The 21,550-nt window shown below is 36.3% G+C and overlaps 1 protein-coding gene across 1 annotated transcript; it reads left to right on the forward strand.

Annotated features, from left to right (window-relative positions):
• The first annotated feature begins 8,298 nt into the window (after positions 1–8,298).
• Positions 8,299–10,392, forward strand: LOC122609051. Its single transcript, XM_043782113.1, has one exon. It carries the CDS (start codon positions 8,299–8,301, stop codon positions 10,390–10,392), a length of 2,094 nt encoding a protein of 697 aa, XP_043638048.1.
• Positions 10,393–21,550: the final 11,158 nt, after the last annotated feature.

The following is a 21,550-nucleotide window of genomic DNA, read 5'->3' on the forward strand; positions in this document are numbered from 1 at the left end:
ATTGTTTGTTTAATTTGTAAACCTAAGAAAAATGTTAATTCACCCATTAAACTCATTTCATATTCAGTTGATGATTTTTGAAAACTTTTCACACATTGCATCATCAGTCGACCCAAATATAATATCATCAACATAAATTTGTACCAGCAAAATATTACCTTTTTCTTTCAAGATAAACAAGGTATTATCTATTGCTCCTCTTTCAAAACCATTTTTAAGAAGATGTTTAGTTAAAGTGTCATACCAGGCTCTTGGGGCTTGACGAAGACTATAGAAAGCTTTGTTCAGTCTGTATACCCAGTGAGGATGCTTCTCATTAAGAAAACCTGGTGTTTGCTTAACATACACTTCTTCTTCCAATGTTCCATTCGGGAACGCACTTTTGACATCCATCTGGAAGACTTTAAATTGCAAATGAGCAGCATAAGCCAAGAATATTCTAATGGCTTCAAGTCTTGCAACTGGAGCAAAAGTTTCATCAAAATCAACACCCTCTGCTTGACAACCAATCTAGCTTTGTTTCTAACAACGTTGCCATCTTCATCTATCTTGTTTCGATAGACCCACCTCGTACCAATGGGTTCTTTCTTTAACCCTGGAGGACAAGGAACAAGCTCCCAAACATTGTTTCTTTCGAACTGGTTGAGCTCTTCTTGCATAGCCTCAACCCAGCTTGGATCTACCATTGCCTCGTCAATCTTCTTCGGTTCAATAAACAATAAGAAGGTGACGTTCAAGCATTGTTCACTTGTGGCTCTTATAGTCTGAACCCCACTATCTGGATTTCCAATAATTTGCTCATTTGGATGAGCAGAAGTCCATTTAGTGTATTGACTAGGTTGATATAGCACAACATCAGTGCAAGTCACCTGATGATCTTCAACAGTTGTAGCAACTGGGGAAGGATCAGCCCAAACTACTTCAACTTCATCATCAGTGTCAACTGGAGTGTTAACATGATTATCTTCAAACAAAGGTATATCTTGAAGAACCGGAGAGGTTTGAACTGGTTCTGATGTAGTCGTGGTACATACATCTGATCCAATCACCAGTTTATGTGGTAAATTAATACTGATGGAGGGATAGAATGAAGTGTCACTGGAGCTTTTCTTTTGTGTAACTGGTTCCAAGTCTTGGTGACTAGAAACATCTTTTGGTGTAGAAACTGATTGATGAACTTGACTAGATACACCAAAATCAACTGGGACAACTGGAGATAAATCAAGGCTTGGTCTTTTATTGCATACATCTGAATAACCCACAAAGACACCTTCGTCAGCTTTTGCATCAAACTTTCCCAACTGACTGGAATCGTTAAGAATATAAACTGCACAACCAAATACATGAAAATATCAAATATTTGGTTTACGATTCCTGAGGGCTTCATAGGGAGTCTTCCTATGTCTCTTGACATATACTGACCGATTCTGGGTATGGCAAGCAGTTGCCACAGCTTCAGCCTAAAAACAGGTTGGAAGACCTGATTCAGATAACATACTTCTTGCAGCTTCAATTAATGTGCGATTCTTTCTTTCAACCACACCATTTTGCTCTGGAGAACGAGCTGAAGAGAAGTTTTGAGAAATGCCAGTGTCATTGCAAAATGATTCCAATTCTTTATTAATAAATTCTGTACCATTATCACTTCGGAACTGACAAACTTTCTTGGTATACTTGAGCTCAATTCTTTTGATGAGAGAGATGATTTCACTAGGTGCATCACTTTTCTATTTGATGAATACCACCCAATAGTATATGGTGTATACATCGACCACAACTAAAGTGTATCTCTTACCAAGGAGATCCATATGTAACATGTAAAGAGGTTCAGTGATACTCAAGTTTTGCCTGGTCTTGAAACAGGCTCTTTTCTTCTTGCCCATCTCACACACTGGACATGGCCTTTCCTTTTTAAAAGAAATTAAAGGTATCCCATCAACCAGTTGCTTTCTTGACAACTTATTGATATTTTTGACATTTAGGTGGGATAACCTTTTATGTCATAACCAGTTTGTGTCCTCATCAGCCTTGGCATAGAAACAATGCTCTTTTGGGGCTGGTTCCATGTCCATGATGTACACATTCACTTTTCTTGGTGCAATCATCACCACCTTCCAATCCTTGTTAAATATTGTACCTTGAGCAATGTCAAACAGAAGCTTATATCCATCATCACAAAGTTGACTGACACTTATCAGGTTATATTTCAAACCATTAACAAATGCAACTTTTGTGAACTGGGCCTGTCCATTGTCAATAAGCCATATCCTTTAGTTTTCCCACTTCCATCATTACCAAGCGTCACTGTCGGTCCATCTTGGACAGTGAACTCTTCCAGCAGGGGCTTACATCCGGTCATTGTCCATCCAGCAGCGTTGTCCAGATACCAGATATTCTTTTGTCGATCGCCCTGTACACCCAAGTAATAATTAGTTCTTTTTGTGAACCCATCTTTTCTTGATGGGTCCACCAGACTTCTCCTGAGAAGTCTCAGTAGATTGACTCGGGGTAGAACTGGAGGCTGAAACTAGAAGATTTATTCCAGCTACAGGAGTAAAAGCGACTGGTTTGAGGGGAACAACAACATCCTCCTTTTTCTTTCTAGATTTTGCTCCTTTTTGAGTAGATTGTTTTTGTTTTGATTTCACAGGAGGAGTTTTAACAATTTGTTTTTCAACTGAAGAAGTCGATGCTCCTTCCAGATTTTTAATTCGGGCAGTACAACTTTGTACCTGCCTTGATAAATTTTGGAGTTGACTCTCTAGTTTTAACAAATAGTTATTTTCATCAGGCTGCTGAACCTTGGACTTGGGTTCTGCGGAATTTTTTGTCTTGGGAGTCTTGGGCTCCTTGGACTTTTGAGGCAAAGGAACATCACCAGCTTCATTTTTAACTGTAGCTTTAGCCTTTTTGGCTCCAGTTTTGGCCTCAACAGGGGTGGTCTCAACAGATTCAGAATTGGCAATGTTAGAGGAGTCATATGGAGTCTCAATTCTAACAGATTCAGGCATCTGGTGAATCGAAGGTAAAACAGTTGCCATTTGGAGATCGCCAGATTTCCAGGCAGTTTCTTGAGCATCAATGGTTTTAGAAAATGCATCATAATTTTTACCAGATGCTTGTACCTAAGATTTGATAACCATGTGTTCTTTTTCAAGATCATATTTTAATTTTTGGTTATCTCTTTCCAATGCCTCATTTTTTAAATCTGATTCCTTGAGAGCCAACTGGACACTTTGTAAATCATTAAATTGATTTTTCATGTTATTTAGCTCAGTTAAAACAGTTTCAAGATATCTTTCACAATCAGTTCTCATTGTTTCAACAAATAATAAATCATCATTTAATGATTCAGCAATGTCCAGTTTCAATTTTGTATCCAACTCATCATCATAATCCCTTACCTTATTTAAAATGATGTCCACCCATCTTCCAGAAACAACATCATCTTTCACCACTGGTTGTTGATTTTCTAATGCCATAAAACACACATCTCTAATCTCTTCATCATCATCAGATGAGTCATCAGAGAGTTCCCATTTCCCTTCAGTTTGAGCCATCATGCACTTGTTCTTTTCTTTCACTTTTTCCTGTTCAAGAGACTTGAGGGCAATCTGGGCCTTAAGCTTCTTATATTTGGCCTTGTAGTCATCAGATTTAACAAAGTTTGGGACAGAGGGACAAGTTTGGTTGTTCATCTGACTAGATCTGCATTCCTTCATGAAATGACCTTTCTTACCACACTTATAGCAGGAAAGATTGGCCTTATCCAGAGATTTGGAACTGGAAGCATTATTGGACCCATTAATCGATTAAATTTATGCTTAAACCTGTTAAAGGTTTTAGCAATCATGGCGACCAGATCATCATCGTCAGTTTCCTCACAACCATCACTGAGATCAGTGGTAAGGCCAGAGTTCAGTAAGTTGTTTAACATCTCCTTCATAGAATGTGACTGGACATTCTCAGCAGACATTAAAGCAGCACAAGGTTGCCCATTTAAGCTGGCGACCTTGGAACTCTGAGCATGGTTTAAAGCATCTTGCTCAGCCAATAACCTTGCAGCATTGTTATCTTCAGTGAATCTGAAGGCTCCATAGAGAGAAGAACCATGTCTTAAGACATGGTTTAAAGCAAGAGTATGGTTGTTCAAGGTTTAAAGCAAGAGTATGGCTGTGCAAGGTCTTACCTTGTCTTAAGACAAGAACCATGTGTGCCCATTTGGATGGCAAAATATCATAAAACTTCTCAAGAAGAATATCCTTATCCTTCTCCACTCCCAAGCCTCTAAGTTGATTAATTAGGCTAGTAAATCTGGTGTAAGTACAAGTTAAACTTTCATTGGGAAGAGCAAAGAAGGATTCATACTTCTTGTTTAATGCAACCTTTCCGGTGGCAATGGTGTCATTTCCTCCTTCAAACTTGAGAACTAATTCATCCCACATGGATTTGGCACTGGGAAACAACACAAGTGTTGGATTAGTTCATCAGGGACAGCAGCAAGGATCATGTTTTTCAGTCTGGTATCAAGGTCAACCAGTCTGCGATCCTCGTCAGACCAATGTTCTTCTGACTTTTCCCTGATACCTCTTCTCCCAGTTGGGTCTAGAAGATGACTAACACCACTGGACATGGGTATATATGGTGCATCCTTGAGGATTTTCAACATATACCTCTCTATCCCACCAAAATGCAAAAGCATCCTGGCCTTCCATGTACCAAAAGTTTCACTACTCCCATCGAATTCGGGAACAGGAGGGTTAGAGTAATGTACATGGGCGTGGCTGGCTCCAGGTGTAGGAGGAGGAGAAGGAGGAGGGTTGATATTTAAAGGAGTTGTAACATTAATATTCGGATTAGTTTCATTTTGGGGACCAGAACCATTCTCATCTTCAGCAGACATCTTAGAAGACCTAGGTTATAGAATTGATACAATTCAACCTGCCTGCTCTGATACAACTTGTAAGTCCCAACTACGAATAGATGAGTGCTGAAGACACCTCTATGTCAATGGTGAGTGTACTTTGCAACACTTTCACTTAATCTGGACGTGACCAATTTAGAGTGAACAGTGTACTAGGTTAACTAGAGGTATACTTATTAAGGTGACAAGTCAAATAAGTAATTACGATGCAATAATGTAAAGTACAAGTAAAGTAAATTGGTGAGACAATATGTAATTTTTCAAGTGTACTTTATTTATTAATGTTAAATAAAATACAAGGTTGTTGTGGAACCAAGATAATACACGAATAGAAATATCCTAACAACCTATGAAATACAATTAATCTATACTTGGAAATTCTCTTAACAATCGAAACACTTAAAGTTGTGAAATATTCCTTTTTGCGATTAAGAGAATATTGCACAAGTTCACCAACAATATTGCAGAATGTATGTGTTTGCAAAGTTGTGAAAATGCTTATGCAAAGACCTCTATTTATAGTCGAAGGTTGAGCATTGGGATCTCAACTTCGACGTACAAATATCGTTGACAACACACAAAAGTATTAGTAAATAATTCTTTGTGTGTGTGCTAAATAAAATAAGACAAAAGGTTACTTTATTCAACCACTCTACATCTTTGCACTTTTATCCACAAAGAAGAATATTATCCGGTAAAAGGATGTAGTGTAAAAGGTCTTCCTCGTAATCAATGTAAGGCTTTGTAAAGGCATTTACACTAGAGGATCTCCAGTTGATTAATCTGGTAGAATGTCAACTGGGCTTCGCTACCATTGCCATTCTCTTTCTTCCACTTCTTGTCTTCGACTTCAACTGGAAGGTCTTCAGATACAGTCTTCAGATCTCAACTGGAGGAAGTCGTCAGTTGCATAAACTGTATATTGCAATTGGACTTCAAATATTTCGGACAATTCTTCATACTATCCAGATGCAACTGGAGAGATCCAGTTTTCAGCAAAACTAGACCTAACATTAATTGACACTTAATATTTATTTGTGCAGTCCCACGGATGGCACCAATTTGTTTGAACAAATAATCGCACTATGGCTCAACCGGAGGTGTAACACCCCAGTATTTTAAGGTAATAGAAAATTAACCGTTTTTATAGTTTTGGCATTAAATTAATTTCCTAGTATCTTGTTTTGAGTTAAGGGATTAATTTAGTTGGAGCTTTAGTGGCTAGCGGGTGTTTTATCCACTAAATTGATTTGGGACGTGGCTATCAGGGAGATAAGCCAGCCACAAGTCCACTTCTTTCTTATTCACAAACTCTTTTCCTCCACTACATCTCTACTCCTTCTTGAATCTTCAATTCTTCAAATCCATGCAACAGAAAATCAAATTAAATCATTTTGATCTTAGAACAATAACAATAACCATCTCCATTTTGTAAAAGAAATTAAAATTTGGGGCTTTCTTGGAGGTGGTGGTAACCAATAAGGAAGATAAAGGGGAAGAATTTCAATTTGAAAAACCTAATTCTTTGTCTCTCATTCTTGAGGTATTGATTTCATAACCCTAGTTTTATTTGTTATTGAAATTTAGGGTTCTTAATCTTTAAAATTTGGGGGTTTTGTTATATGAGATTTTTCAAGTAAAGCCCTAGTAATGTTGATTGAGAAATGGATAGTTTGATTTAAAGAGAGTGTTGATAATGAAAAACCCCCATAGTAAGAACCCCATATTTTGTGGTGTTTGGCTAGTAATTATGATATAAAGTGTTTTTATGAGATTTTGGATTTTTGAAAAAGTTGAGTAGCCAAACTCCATAATGCTAGAAGCATGTTGAATGCAAGTAAATGTTTGTGAAAGAGTGAGTTCATAGAACTCATAGATTTATATTATTGTATTGTGTATAGGTGGTGAAGATCATCAAATTGAGCCTTTAGCCATAGTATCTAATAGCCAAGTTTGAGGTGAGTTTATATGCATATAATCATGTTCTTGATAATAGAGGTCATAGGTGGGTAAATTCCTATGACCCATTTGTTTGATTGATGGTGAGAACTAGGTGGGAAAATTCCTACTAGTCAAATTGTTTGAAAGAGCTAGTAGGTGGGTAAATTCTACTAGCCAAATTGTCCATGGCCATGTTGAAAAAGATTTGTGATGAATTCTATGTTTGTGATTGATATGAATGAAATGGCCATCTTTGATAGACTATATGTGGTGCTTGATGCACAATGCTATGATAACTTGATTATGATTATATGTATATGCATTCACTAAGCGTTTTGCTTAATGTTTAGTTGTTTAATTTTTCTTATAGGAGAAGGTAGTAGCCGAGGTAAAGAAGCGGCTAAATAGAAGTGTTTTGAAGAAGCTTTTGGGTAAGATCTATGTTGTGTGGATTGGAAGTATTTGATGATTAGATATTTCTTTTGGTCCATGGGCTCCCAAGTACCCTAAAAACTCGTATTTTTTGTAAATGAAATGATGAAGTATAGGGTATGGTCTTGTTATGTATTTTATTAAACGTAAACTCAACTTTCGTATTGTAAGTTTAGTGTCAAAGTGCTAAACTTTACGTTGGTAAAATGGGTAAGACGACCCGTCATGGTAAAGAATTGTGTTTTTGAGGAATGGTCATTGTTGAAATGTTCGATTGTGTATTTATAACTTGTTTGGGTGTTTAAGTATGAGATATGTCATTTTGGTCATAAAAAAATGTTGTCAAGAAAGGTTTTCTAAATTGGTGGGACTACAAGAATCTGCGGATACTGCATATCATCCTCCAGAGCATCCGCAGGAGAAGGCAGATCATCCGCCATACCATCCTCCATCCGCTGTCCTCGACTTGACTTTTACCGAGCCTTCATTTGAACTTCTCGAGTTCTGGAACTCGTAAATTAGTCTTATTATACCTTTATAAGAACATTTAACTTGTCATATCTTGAATTATAACATTTTGATTTTCGACGAAAATTTGCATTATTTTTCTAAGTACTCAAATTTTTCCAACTTGTGCAATATTATATTACATGGTGTCTAATTAAAAGAGTTTGGGGCGTTATAACTTGGTATCAGAGCCATGGTTCAAGAGATTTATGTATTTGATCTTATAGCTAAGATACTTAGACTTAAGCCATAGGAAATTGACCTCGACTTTAGGTTTAGATTGTTCGTGTTTGAGAGTTGAAGTACTTAGTAAGATTGATTTAAAATGAAATGGTTTATGATTATAATACAGCCGGCCTATTATAGGTCATAAGCCATTATGTTTTAAATTGAACATACTAGATACGGAAATGATCGGACATGAATGTTTGGGGGTATTAGAGACTAATTAGTGAATGAAGTGTGTTATTGATAAGCTTCTCGAATTGTGTAGTATGGCTTCATCTCAAGATGAAGACGGATCGAGTCATGGCAAGAACAAAAGTGTGTCGATTGAGGAAATAAGTCATGATTACATTAGTGAGCAAATCGGGAAGGCTTTGGAGAATTTCTCTCCATTTATCGTTAAAAAGTCAATGAGTGATACTATCGCCATCAAGATAAGGGAAGAAGTTGCCTCCGCGGTACAAGAAGAATTTGACAAACGATTCCCAAAAGAAAAGGTACCGGAAAATCAAGACGCTGAGGAACGTCCGAAGCCTAAGAATGAGAAGCCTTATGATCTTAAGAGCTTCCCCATTGCTAACCCGCCCAAATACAATGGGGATCCTGACCCGATTGCGTGCACTAGGTGGGTAAACGAGGTTGAGGGAGCCTTTCGCATCACAAAGACTCCACCGAAAGATAAGACCTTGTATGGGTCAAGCTTGTTGTGTGATAGGGCTAAGCTATGGTGGGATGGAGAGATTGTTAAGAAAGGTGAGGATGCAACGATGGGTATAGAATGGGTTGATTTCAAAGTGGCCTTCTTTAAAGAGTTTCGATCAGAAGCCGATGTGACTAGGCTTAGGAGCGAGTTTATGAATGACTCGCAAGGTACTTTGAATATTAATGAGTTTCGGGTACAATTTCTGGACAAAGCTCAATTTTGTCCGGAATATTTGAAAGATGATCGGTTGTTAAAGGAGCATTTTTATCGCAAACTTCGCAAAAACATTCGAGAGAAGATTACGTTACTTCAAATTGAATCGTTTACACAATTGGTTGATGTGGCTAGGTGGCATGAGGTTGAGCAAGGCATGCCGGATGATGAGACCTCTAAGAGAAAGACGGAACAAAGTAACTCTCCAAACAAGAAGTTCCGGTCTAGTGGTAGTTTGGGGGGTGGTTCGAATAGGAAAAACATTCCCACTTGCAATAATTGTGGGAAACATCATTCCGGAGTTTGTTTATTACCATCTAAGAAAGGATGTTTCAATTGTGGCCAACCGGGTCACATTAGCCGAGATTGTAAGTTCTCTCCAAGCAAGCCTACCGTGTGTTTCAAATGCTTCAACGAAGGACACATGAAGAGTGCTTGCCCTTTGTTGACGGAGGAAGAAAGGCAAGTCGAAGCAAGAAAGGCTAATGAAAGAAAGTTGGCAAAACAAATAGGGAATCCGAGGGGAAGATCGTTCCAAATCTCGGTAGCTCAAGCTAAAGAATCCACCGATGTCGTGTCAGGTACCTTTCTAGTTCATGACACACCCGCTACGATTTTATTTGATTCCGGAGCAAATCGTTCGTTTGTTGCTACTCGATTTACTAAATGCATCCCTTTACAGTTGTCTATTCTTGAACTCCCTTTGTTGGTGGAGGTAGCGGGTAATCAAACCTACATGATTAAAAATGTGTATCTAGGTTGTAGTTTAACCATCAATTTCGAAATTTTCAAAGCTAATCTTATCCCGATGGGTTTTGGAGAATTTGATGTGATTTTGGGTATGGATTGGCTTGGCCAACATAAGGCAAATATTTGTTGTACCGATAAAAGTGTTCACCTCAAAGCTCCTAATGGTAGGGATATGGTCATTTACGGTGAAAGAAATCAAGACTCATTGCCCTTATGCACCTTTGCTCGAGCCCGTCGACTTATCTCTCGAGGGTGCAAAGCTTTTCTAGCTCATGTTGTTGATTCCAATAAGGAATCTAAATCGATGTTCGAAATTCCTATTGTGAACGAGTTTGTAGATGTTTTCCCCGATGATCTACTGGGTCTTCCTCCCGGTAGACAAATTGATTTTAAAATTGATCTCGTTTCGGGTGCTACACCTATTGCCAAGTCTCTATATCGTCTCGTTCCAACCGAAATGCGAGAAATGATGGATCAACTCCAAGAACTACTAGATAAGGGTTCTATTCACCCAAGTAGTTCACCATGGGGTGCTCCCATTTGGTTTGTTAAGAAAAAGGATGGTAGTTTACGAATGTGCATTGATTACCGTGAGCTCAATAAAGTTACTATCAAGAACAAGTATCCTTTACCTCGTATTGATGATCTTTTTGATCAACTTCAAGGAGCTTCTTATTTTTCAAAGATAGATCTTTAATCGGGATACCATAAATATAAAATTTGTGAAGAAGATATCCCAAAAACCGCATTTAGGACACGATATGGTCATTATGAATTCTTGGTCATGCCTTTTGGGTTGAGAAATGCTCCGGCGGCCTTTATGGATCTTATGAATCGTGTATGTCGTCCTTTTCTTGATAAATCCATCATCGTTTTTATTGACGACATTTTGATCTATTCGAAGTGTCCATCCGATCACGAGAAACATCTCCGTGAAGTCCTTGAAACCCTGCGCCGAGAGAAGTTATATGCTAAAATTTCGAAATGTGAATTTTGGTTGCGGGAAGTGCAATTTCTCGGTCATGTTATTAATCAAGATGGAATTAAAGTCGATCCGTCGAAAATAAGTGCCATCATGAATTAGGAATCTCCTAAGTCCCCGACTGAAATTCGTAGCTTTCTTTGTTTGGCGGGTTTTACCGTCAATTCATTCAAGATTTTTCTGAGTTGGCTTCGCCTCTTACAAAATTGACTCGAAAGAACGAAAAGTTTGATTGAAAAAGTGAACAAGAAGGTGCGTTTCAATCACTAAAAGAAAAGTTGAGTCAAGCACCTATTCTTACCTTGCCGGATGGAGTTGACGATTTCTCGGTGTATTGTGATGCCTCGTTCAATGGTCTTGGTTGTGTCCTCATGCAAAAGGGGCGAGTTATCGCTTATGCATCAAGACAATTAAAAACTCATGAGAAGTCTTATCCCATCCACGATTTAGAGCTTGCGGCGGTCATTTTTGCATTGAATATTTGGCGTCATTACTTGTATGGCGTTAAGTTCTCCAATTTATTCGGATCATAAAAGTCTTAAATATTTCTTTGAACAACGTGATCTTAATAATAGTCAACGGGGGTGGTTAGACTTATTGAAAGATTATGATTGTGACATTTTGTATCATCCTGGGAAGGCAAATGTGGTGGCCGACGCCTTGAGTAGAAAAAGCTCTCATTTTACAATCCGTGTTTCATCTCTTTGGGTAATGCTTTCAAACGACTTCTTTGAACGAATAAGGGAAGCTCAAGAAGAAGCCTTAAAACGTGACCCCAAACAAGAGAAAATTAAAGGACAATTGCAACATCTCTCTAAGGACTCTCGTGGTCTCATGGTTCGTTATGGGAGAATATGGATTCCATTCTCCTGCATGTTAAAAGAAATTATTCTTGATGAAGCACATAAGTCCAAGTACTCTATCCATCCCGGTGCAACAAAAATGTATCAAGATTTGAAGGTCGATTATAGGTGGCCGGGCATGAAACGTGACATTGTCAAGTATGTGGAAAAGTGTTTGACTTGTTTACAAGTTAAGGCGGAGCATCAAAAGCCATACGGGAAGCTTCAACCACTTGATATACCCCAATGGAAATGGGAGCATTTGACCATGGACTTTATTACCAAACTTCCCAAGACACCCATTTGGGTAATTGTAGATCGATTAACGAAAAGTGCCCTGTTTCTGCCCATCCGTGAGTTATCTTCCGAAGTTCTAGCTGATATATATGTGAAAAAAGTTGTAGCTCAACATGGCATCCCCGTCTCTATTGTTTCGGATAGGGATACTCGATTTACCTCCCATTTTTGGAGGAAATTTCATGAAGATATGGGTACTAAGTTACATTTTAGTACTGCATACCACCCGCAAACGGATGGTCAAAGCGAAAGAACCATCCAAACATTAGAAGATATGTTACATGCTTGTATAATTGATTTTGGGGGACCATGGGATGCATACTTACCTTTGGCGGAATTCTCGTACAATAATAGCTACCATTCTAGCATTAAGATGCCACCGTACGAAATGCTTTATGGTAGAAGATGTCGAACTCCCATTTGTTGGGGAGAAGTGGGTCAACGGGAATTAGGAGGAACCGATGTCATTCTTGAAACTACGCAAAAGATAGACGAGATTCGTGAGAGACTTAAAGCGGCTCAAGATAGACAAAGGTCGTATGCCGATATCAGAAGAATACCCATTGAGTTTATGATTGGTGATCGGGTTATGTTAAAGGTATCTCCATGGAAGGGTTTGCTATGATTTCGCAAAAGTGGAAAGTTGAGTCCACGGTTCATTGGCCCGTTTCGAATTTTAGCGCGAGTTGGCAAAGTGGCTTACCAATTGGAGTTACCTGAAGAGTTATCTCGTATTCATAACACTTTTCATGTATCACAACTCCGAAAATGTCTTGTCGATGATGCAACGTGTGTTCCATTGAATGAAATTGAACTAGACAAGAAGTTAACTTACCTTGAAGAACCGGTTGCTATTGTTGAAGAAGAATTGAGAAAGATAAACAATAAGACGGTACAAACTTTCAAGGTACAATGGAAGCATCATAAGAACTCTGAGTATACTTGGGAAACCGAACATGACATGCTGGTGTACTATCCGTCTTTGCACATGGCATGGATCACGGGGACGTGATCGATTCTAAGTGGGGGAGATTTGTAACAACCCAGTATTTTAAGGTAATAGAAAATTAACCCTTTTTGTAGTTTTGACACTAAATTAATTTCCTAGTATCTTATTTTGAGTTAAGGGATTAATTTAGTTGGAGCTTTAGTGGCTAGCGGGTGTTTTATCCACTAAATTGATTTGGGACATGGCTATCAGGGAGATAAGCCAGCCACAAGTCCACTTCTTTCTTATTCACAAACTCTTTTCCTCCACTACATCTATACTCCTTTTTGAACCTTCAATTCTTCAAATCAATGCAATAGAAACTCAAATTAAAGAATTTTGATCTTAGAACAATAAGAATAACCATCTCCATTTTGTAAAAGAAATTGAAATTTGGGGCTTTCTTGGAGGTGGTGGTGACCGATAAGGAAGAAAAAGGGGAAGAATTTCAATTTGAAAAACCTAATTCTTTATCTCTCATTCTTGAGGTATTGATTTCATAATCCTAGTTTTATTTGTTATTGAAATTTAGGGTTCTTAATCTTTAAAATTTTGGGGTTTTGTTAAACTTACACTCAACTTTGGTATTGTAAGTTTAGTGTCAAAGTGCTAAACTTTACGTTGGTAAAATGGGTAAGACGACCCATCATGGTGACGAATTGTGTTTTTCAGGAATGGTCATTGTTGAAATGTTAGATTGTGTATTTATAACTTGTTTGGGTGTTTAAGTATGAGATATGTCATTATTGGTCATAAAAAAATGTTGTCAAGAAATGTTGTCTAAATTGGTTGGACTGCAGGAATCTGCGGATGCTGCATATCATCCTCCAGAGCATCCGCAGGAGAAGGCGGATCATCCGCCATACCATCCTCCATCCGTTGTCCTCGACTTCACTTTTACCGAGTCTTCGTTTGAACTTCTCGAGTTCTGGAACTCGTAAATTAGTGTTATTATACCATTATAACAACATTTAATTTGTCATATCTTGAATTATAACATTTTGATTTTCGACGAAAATTTGCTTTATTTTTCTAAGTACTCAAATTTTTCCAACTTGTGCAATATTATATTACATGGTGTCTAAAAGAGTTTGGGGCGTTATAGGAGGTGTGAGTAGGGTTATTGGTGTTTATCGGCGATTCCCTTACGGGCAGAGGGTCCGAGAGGCCGCCTTACGACGGATGGTTTTATATCTAAGTCGATTTGTTCGACTTAGGGTTTATTTTAGGGTTTTCTCGGAGGTCGAGTAAACTAGGTGTGAGGGTTTTATATTCGTACTATGCGTATGATGTGTGTGAACGAATATGCTGTGAGGCTCCTCCTCTATTTATATAGAGGGTAGATAACTTGGAGAGGAGGGTAAAAGAATTAGGGTAAATCTCTTCATCCTTTGTGAATATCTTGTTTCCTTTCTTGAGTAGATTTGTGGTAATCTTTTTACCTAATTGTGTCCGAGTATATCGGAGCTTCGATATATGTTCAATGGATTAATTATAGGAAAGATCTATTATTCGATCTTTCTTGTATATCTCCTCGAAGCCGGGTGTTCGTTACCTTTAGAGCTCCGGGGTAATTATGTTGAGCGGAGGCCGAGCTCCGTTATAGCTTTACCTGTACGAAGATGACTTCGTTTTCTACTTCTGCATCGAGTATGGAGCTAGAGCTCCGTATGGGTTTATCATTAATAACACTCTATTTTTAATGAGAGCATTTACACATTTAACCCTTCTGGTATTTAATGTGTGTAACATTAGTCCTCATAGTTCAATCATCTAATGAGAAACCCTATAATATGTCTTTAAGAGTAAATACGTCCATTATGTATTTACTAGACATATAGATTTTAATTATTGTCAATTATCATATCAAGAATGATATATAATCGGTGACGGTCACACTAATGTGGTTCTAACATAAATTGATTCGGAAAAAGAGATCTGACTTTACTTATCCAATGAACTTCTTAGCTTTTGCTTTCTTTCGCAAATGCCTTTTACTTTGATGGGATGTGGCAACTGATAATTGATTCTAATGAGTGAGTCAAAGTTATTTTTGTCTTTGTTGGACCCCAAAATAATTTTGTTTGTACAACTCTTTATTTGAGATGATCTGTACCAATGGCATTGACTTTTAGTTATAGGACTATCCTTTCAGTATAGTTATTTTTTAAATGGCAAATGCTAATTGTTAGTTCCTAAGTTAGTAATTCACCATAATGCACACTACAAGGCAAGCAGATTGATTGAGGGATTGAAATTGATTGGGTCAAGACACAATTTAGTGTAGGCTAAAACAAGTTGGGTTAAGATGAAATACCAACACTCTCTTATCTATTAAACAAAAGGCGGTTTTCTTGTTCGAGTTATTTATTTTAACTCAAATGATACAACTTAATCAGGGTATTTCTATCTCTGCTATCATCACCAAACATTTCTACTCTCTTTGTATTTTTTAATTTCTTTTACCATAAATTAGTAATGTTATTATTATTATGAGAAAATAATACCTACTCGAATAAACAGGCAGCCTATGAATTTCTGTTTACAAGTCAAATATTTATATACCCATGTGATTAAATAACAATTGTTACTATTACGTGAGAGGAGAGACATAAAGTTATATATGCTTCAACAGGTATATTATTACTCCTATAATGTGTTAAAAATGATTACACACGATAGACTGTAATGACAAAATTATCACAAGAACAATATAGTTATTTTGGTTTATTGAAATCATTTAGAGCATGGGTATGTAGCAAAAATGTCGAACCCCGAATGCCTAGTTGGCAGCCGGCACCGAAACACATCCATAACTCCCCTATTCTTTGTCAGAGACTTATCAAGAATCATCAAGATTCTTGGTTTACTTGCCGATGCGCGGTGTGCTTTTTATTTTTGGACGTTATCATCAAAGTAAAAATGAAAAATCAAAAATTCTTATAAATCCAACCTTTTCAGCTTTTACCCATTGAAATAAATAATGATGGATGCGTTGGCATATGTGCAATCAGCCTATCAAAAAGCGATAAGAATTTTTACCCTTATTTAAACTAATTATATTATCAATATTATAGGTTTTTTTCTTCATCCAATTCTCACATTAACGATAGCTACACCCAATATTTTTTTTTAAAATATGTTCATAAAAAGTAAAATAAAACGTTGAAATTGAAATAAAACTAGGCCAATGATAGTATTTTTTTCCCCTGCTAAATATAATAAGATATTCACATTCAATGGTTACAGTTGATAGAATAAAAAGTAATAATGCAATTCCAAATAAACAAAATTTAAGTTTCAAAGAGAGAATTGAATTCAAATCTTGATTTACGATGATGAAAAAGATCTTAATTGTTTCCTTGCGCCATTCATTTTTTGTTCTCCCCATTTTTATTGATAAACCTTTTTTCTAACTTAAAAATCACTATTTTTTACAAAATTTTGATAGGAAGAAAAAGGCGTCTCTTTCACTAAAAAACATTGGCCCACAAATGATGTATTAAAACTTGTTTGGTATATTCAGAATCTTCATGGTGACTTGAGCAATATCTTCTATTGGAAAATATTTTAAATTAAATAAAGGATTTTTACAAATAAAGATGTGAAATGAAAAACAAATTGATCGTTCATATGGGTTTGCAGAAAAAAGAAAATAATAAACTTGGGAAAAAAAATTTAAGTAGGAGAAATTTGTGAAAGTTCAGTATGTAAAAATCAATTAGTTAAAAAGATCTAAGTTTACATAACTATTTAACAAATGAGAGAGCATATTTAGAAAAAAAATTTGGGTGTAGCTATTGTTAATGTGAGAATGAGATGAATAAAAAAGCCTATAATATTGATTAATGAATGAAGAAAAGAAAACTAGAATATTGATAAGTTAATTAGTTTAAATAAGGCTTAAATCAAGCAAAGATAAAATAGCATTAATTAAATACGTTTTATATAAAGAAACTCAAAAAGATTAATTAATTTTTATCATGTGCCTAGTGGGCACATAATAGAAAAACCCTAAATGTAATTATTCCAATAACAAAATATTTTAATTAGTTTTATGAGAAAATCATATACATATAGCAATACGTATGTCATTGATAAAGTCGCAGATGATGTTGATTCATCTACTTTGAACATGAAGATTATCGTAATTGCATCTACAGTGTATTCAGTAAGAATTTTGTGGGGAACATGTAAGCAAAAATGATAGGATTATCTACTAAATAGATCTAATAATTAGCTTAACTGTTTAAATAAGCCACATGTCATTTTCATTTTAATTCAAAATCCAAATAAATTATATTCCTATTTTACCCTTTGACTTTTTTTACGGAATGTTTGTTTTATACGAGTATCTATTTCATTAGTTATTGTCTTTCATTTAACAAGTACAAATTCCAATTACCAAAATTTGTGCAGAACTTCGTATACAAATTATACTTCGTACAGAGCACAAAAAAAATACTTTGCAAGTAAAATTAAGTGTTAAATACATAAAAAGGTAACATCTATTCATAAAATTCCTCAAAATGGTAATGTGTTTATGTTTTGATTATTAAAAGGAATATGTTTTTAAATTGTAAATAATAAAGGTAACATCGTTAGTTTTTTATTGTTAGATATTAATCAAGTGCCAACGTGACATGCTACATCGTCAAAATATTTATATGGGATTACTTATCTGGAATCACTGTTTAGAAAGAGATTCGACAACTATGAAACTTAGATATTGTGATTGACATGTTCACTGATCGATTGACTTCATGAATATCCCATACATTAGGGAGGCGGTAGTTTATCATTGTTGAAAGAGTCATCTTGTCCCATAATCATAGTGAACATTGGTGCATGGCATGCCCATCATCATAAGGTCGGTAGGAGTTCACTTAGAGGCTATCCAATACTCATCACTCATTGCACAAGGACTAGTCACTGTCAACGCCACATCAGCAGAAAACACTCTAAGGACTAATCCCCCCAAAACATGCCCAATACACTCATCCCTCAAGGACTAGTCTTGGACCCACCAATTATTTAATTATACCATTTTATCTAAACTTTACACTTTTAACCCTCTAAAATTATAACAAACTAAAACATACACAAATTAAAAACATTTCATTATGCTCCAAGGCCAGTGCATACAATCAATGCTACCAAACATGCCCGGAAAACCATGAAGCTCCTCCTGTTGAGCATACAAGCGTTGTATATCCTCCAGTGTTGGTCTGCGCAACTACTCATACCTGTAAAGTTCAAACACACATTTGTAGTAATAGTCTAGGTAACATCTGCTTGTTTCTTCACCCATATGTAGATACTCGTCAACAGAAGGGGATCCAGAAATTTGATATATAAGGGGCAATTTATTATTATTTTTTTTTTCATAACAACCAAATTGGCAAAAATAATGTCATTGGGAGAAATACTCAAATAGCGGGTAAAAAGATTGGTGAAGCACCTACACCCAAAAAAAATACAACTAAAATAGGAGTGATAAATTAAATAGCTTTGATTTTATTAGTAGGAAATACGACAAATAGGACTAAGACAACAAGTTATCAATAACTCAAAACTTATAAACTACATATTAATTTAACAAACTCATAACTCATAAGGCACAAATGATTAAATATAAAAAAAAAATTATATACTTTACAACATTGACTTATTAATTAAATTACATGTTTATATACAATTTAGTTTTTCATATATAATTTAGTCCTTAAAGGTTTTGATAATTGCATATCATTCTTGATTTATATTTTTCAATTTACCAATAAGTAATATAAAAATTTATGTAATAACTATTTATCTTTTTATTTGCATGTAATCAAAAAATAATAATATATGTAATTTTTATCTTAAATTGAACCTATCAATATAGTTTATTTTGTATATTAAGGTCAACAAATAGAAAGAAGAGAAATAAATTTTCTATTCGTCCCACATCTTCCTTTGGTGAAAACATTTACTAGATTATAAAGCTATAAAATAAATAGTTATATACATTTATTTTTACTCCCTTTTGCTAGTATATTTTCAAAGTAAAGAGGCATTCATGAAATTTGGTGAGGGCATTATGTATATTTGGCCAAGATGTAGCTTGAAAACAATTAACATCTTAAATGTTGAAATTGGTTTGTCGGGGGCATAATCCCCCCCCCCCGGTTGGTTACAAAGTGCATCCACCCCTGCTCGTCAAGCGAGTCAGGATTGTAGCCATACGCCAACTGACGTATGGCGCATACACACTTTTAGATTGTACTGAAACTAACCCTTCCTCGAGAATCGACAAACTTGTTTTGCATTCTTTGAAATTGCAAGGGCACAACACTTGGATGTCTAGATGGCACAATGCGCATGAACATAGGTCTTGACATACGAAATCGTTGCCTAAAGCTCTTCAACGAATACTTTGGGTTTTCACTAAAATAAGCTTTCATTAGGCGCTCTTCAACACCATATTGATCTCTCTCGACGGGCATACGGGGTATGAATGCTCTTGATGATTCACCTTCTTCAAGCAAATCAACGCATTCAGCCATGATGCCCATAAGCTCATCATTGTCATAGTCATTAGGAAACAAATCCGGTCTCATGTACGTTGGTACACTCTAAGGAAACATGTTGTTCATGATGATTTGTGTATACAAAAGTGTGTTTTGGTATAATATATCTGAATATATGAATGAGTGGTGTAATTTGGTGGTTCAATTGAAATGTATATATAGGAATTTTGAAAAGGGGTTTGCTAAATACAGAAGGGCTGTATTTAAGGTGCATAAATTATTTGTACATTTACCGTGAAAAATCAGGGGGTGGGCTTTTAATATGGAAGGTACAAGTGTCTTATCGAGAACTTTTGGAGCATAAGATGATTGATGTTGATCATGTTGGTTATGCTAAACGTTCCAATGAGTTGTCAAGGCTTGTTTCATATTTGGTTAATCCCGAGAGCAAAGGCATTGAGAAGTATCTTCGTAGTTTGATCTCTCATGTTAGGCCGACTATGGTTGTTGTTCATTGGCTTACTCTAGAAGCAACTATATTGAGAACTGAGGCTATGACTGATGAGTTGGTGTAGTGTATTGAACGACAGGTTCAAGTGGAAGTTCATCCTAATCAGCTACAGATTGATGGACCTGTCAGAATAGAGGCGATCAAGTTTAAGTTGCTAGAGGTCATACTTATGTACTAAATGTGCCAAGAGACTCGTAACGATTCGATTGTGCTACAGGGACTTTCTTCTAAGTGATCTTTATGCTACTATTCTTTGACTTGAGAGTTGATTATAGTTTTGTCACAACTAGTTTTGTTTCCTTATTAAATATTAGACCAGGTCTTACGTATATATATATATATATATTTTGACGTACAAATGGTTAACTGAGAGCTAGTCAGACTAGCCCAGGTCATTCGTTCGTGCACATTAGTTCTTAATGATTATCCTTTCTTTATTGACTTAGTACCTTTTGAAAAGGGGAGTTTTAACTTTATTTTTGGTATGGACTGGATGTCTTTGGTCGATGCGACGATACTATGTAGTGCAAAAAAATTATTAGAATTCCCTCATACCTTTTGATTTAGAAAATTAGGCTCCAAAAGGTCGTAACTTTCACCATTTCTTTATCTTTTTCATGCTCTATGAGAAATCAACGCTAAGGTTTTTCTTTATAACCCACTTTCTTATACCTACCTAATGGCAAGATACTAGAAGTTTAGTGTGAGTAGTCTGAGCCTTTTGAGGGGCATGTCATGAGTGCATCTGTTAAAAAGGTTAGCTTAACTGATGTCCCCGTCGTTCGTGACTATCAGGATGTTTTCCCTGATGATCTACCCGGCTTACCTCCATCTCGAAAATTTGATTTTTGTTTTAGCCTTGTTCCTAACACAGATCCTGTAGCAAAATCCCATATAGACCACAACTGAATTACCAGAATTGGCTACACAATTAAAAGAACTTCAAGACAAGGGATTTATTAGACCTGGCCAGTCCCATGGGAGCACCTGTATTATTCGTCAAAAAGAAGGATGATTCATGTTGTATGTGTATTGATTATCGTGGGTTGAATAAGTTAACAGTGAAGAACCGTTATCCTTTCCCTATGACTGTTGATCTTTTCGACCAGCTCCAAGGTGCAAAGTGTTTCTCGAAGATTGACTTACATTAAGGGATCATCAATTACGTATACGTGAGGACGACATACCAAAAACCGCTTTTAGGATAAGCTACGGACAATTTGAATTTACAGTGACGCCCTTTGTATTAACTAACGCTCCAGCAGTGTTCATGGGCTTGATGAATAAGAGTGTGCCTACTGTATTTAGGCAAGTTTATTATCATGTTTATCGACAACATTATAAATTATTCAAAGACAAAAGAGGAACATACTGAACACTTAAGAAAGGTACTGGAATTGTTGAGGAAGGAAAAACTATGTGGAAAGTTCTCTAAATATGAATTCTGGCTGAATGCAGTACACTTTTGAGACATGTTGTGAGCAAGGATGGAATACATGTAGATCCTAGCAAGGTTGATTCAGTTAAGAATCGGAGAACGCCAGAGACGCCGACTAAGGTTAGACAGTTCCTTAGCCTGGCGGGTTATTAAAGAAGGTTCATTGAAAATTTTGCTATGAATTATGCTACCTTTAACGCAATTGACACAGAAAGACACACCGTATGTTTGGGGCGAGAAGCAAGGAAAAGCGTTTCTGATTTTGAAGGATAGGTCGTGTAGTGT

This window comes from Erigeron canadensis, chromosome 7 (assembly GCF_010389155.1).
Source record: "Erigeron canadensis isolate Cc75 chromosome 7, C_canadensis_v1, whole genome shotgun sequence".
NCBI lineage: Eukaryota > Viridiplantae > Streptophyta > Magnoliopsida > Asterales > Asteraceae > Erigeron > Erigeron canadensis.

Coding starts and splice junctions, on each gene's coding strand:
- LOC122609051 (XM_043782113.1), top strand. CDS start 8,299: ATGGCTTCATCTCAAGATGAAGACGGATCGAGTCATGGCAAGAACAAA.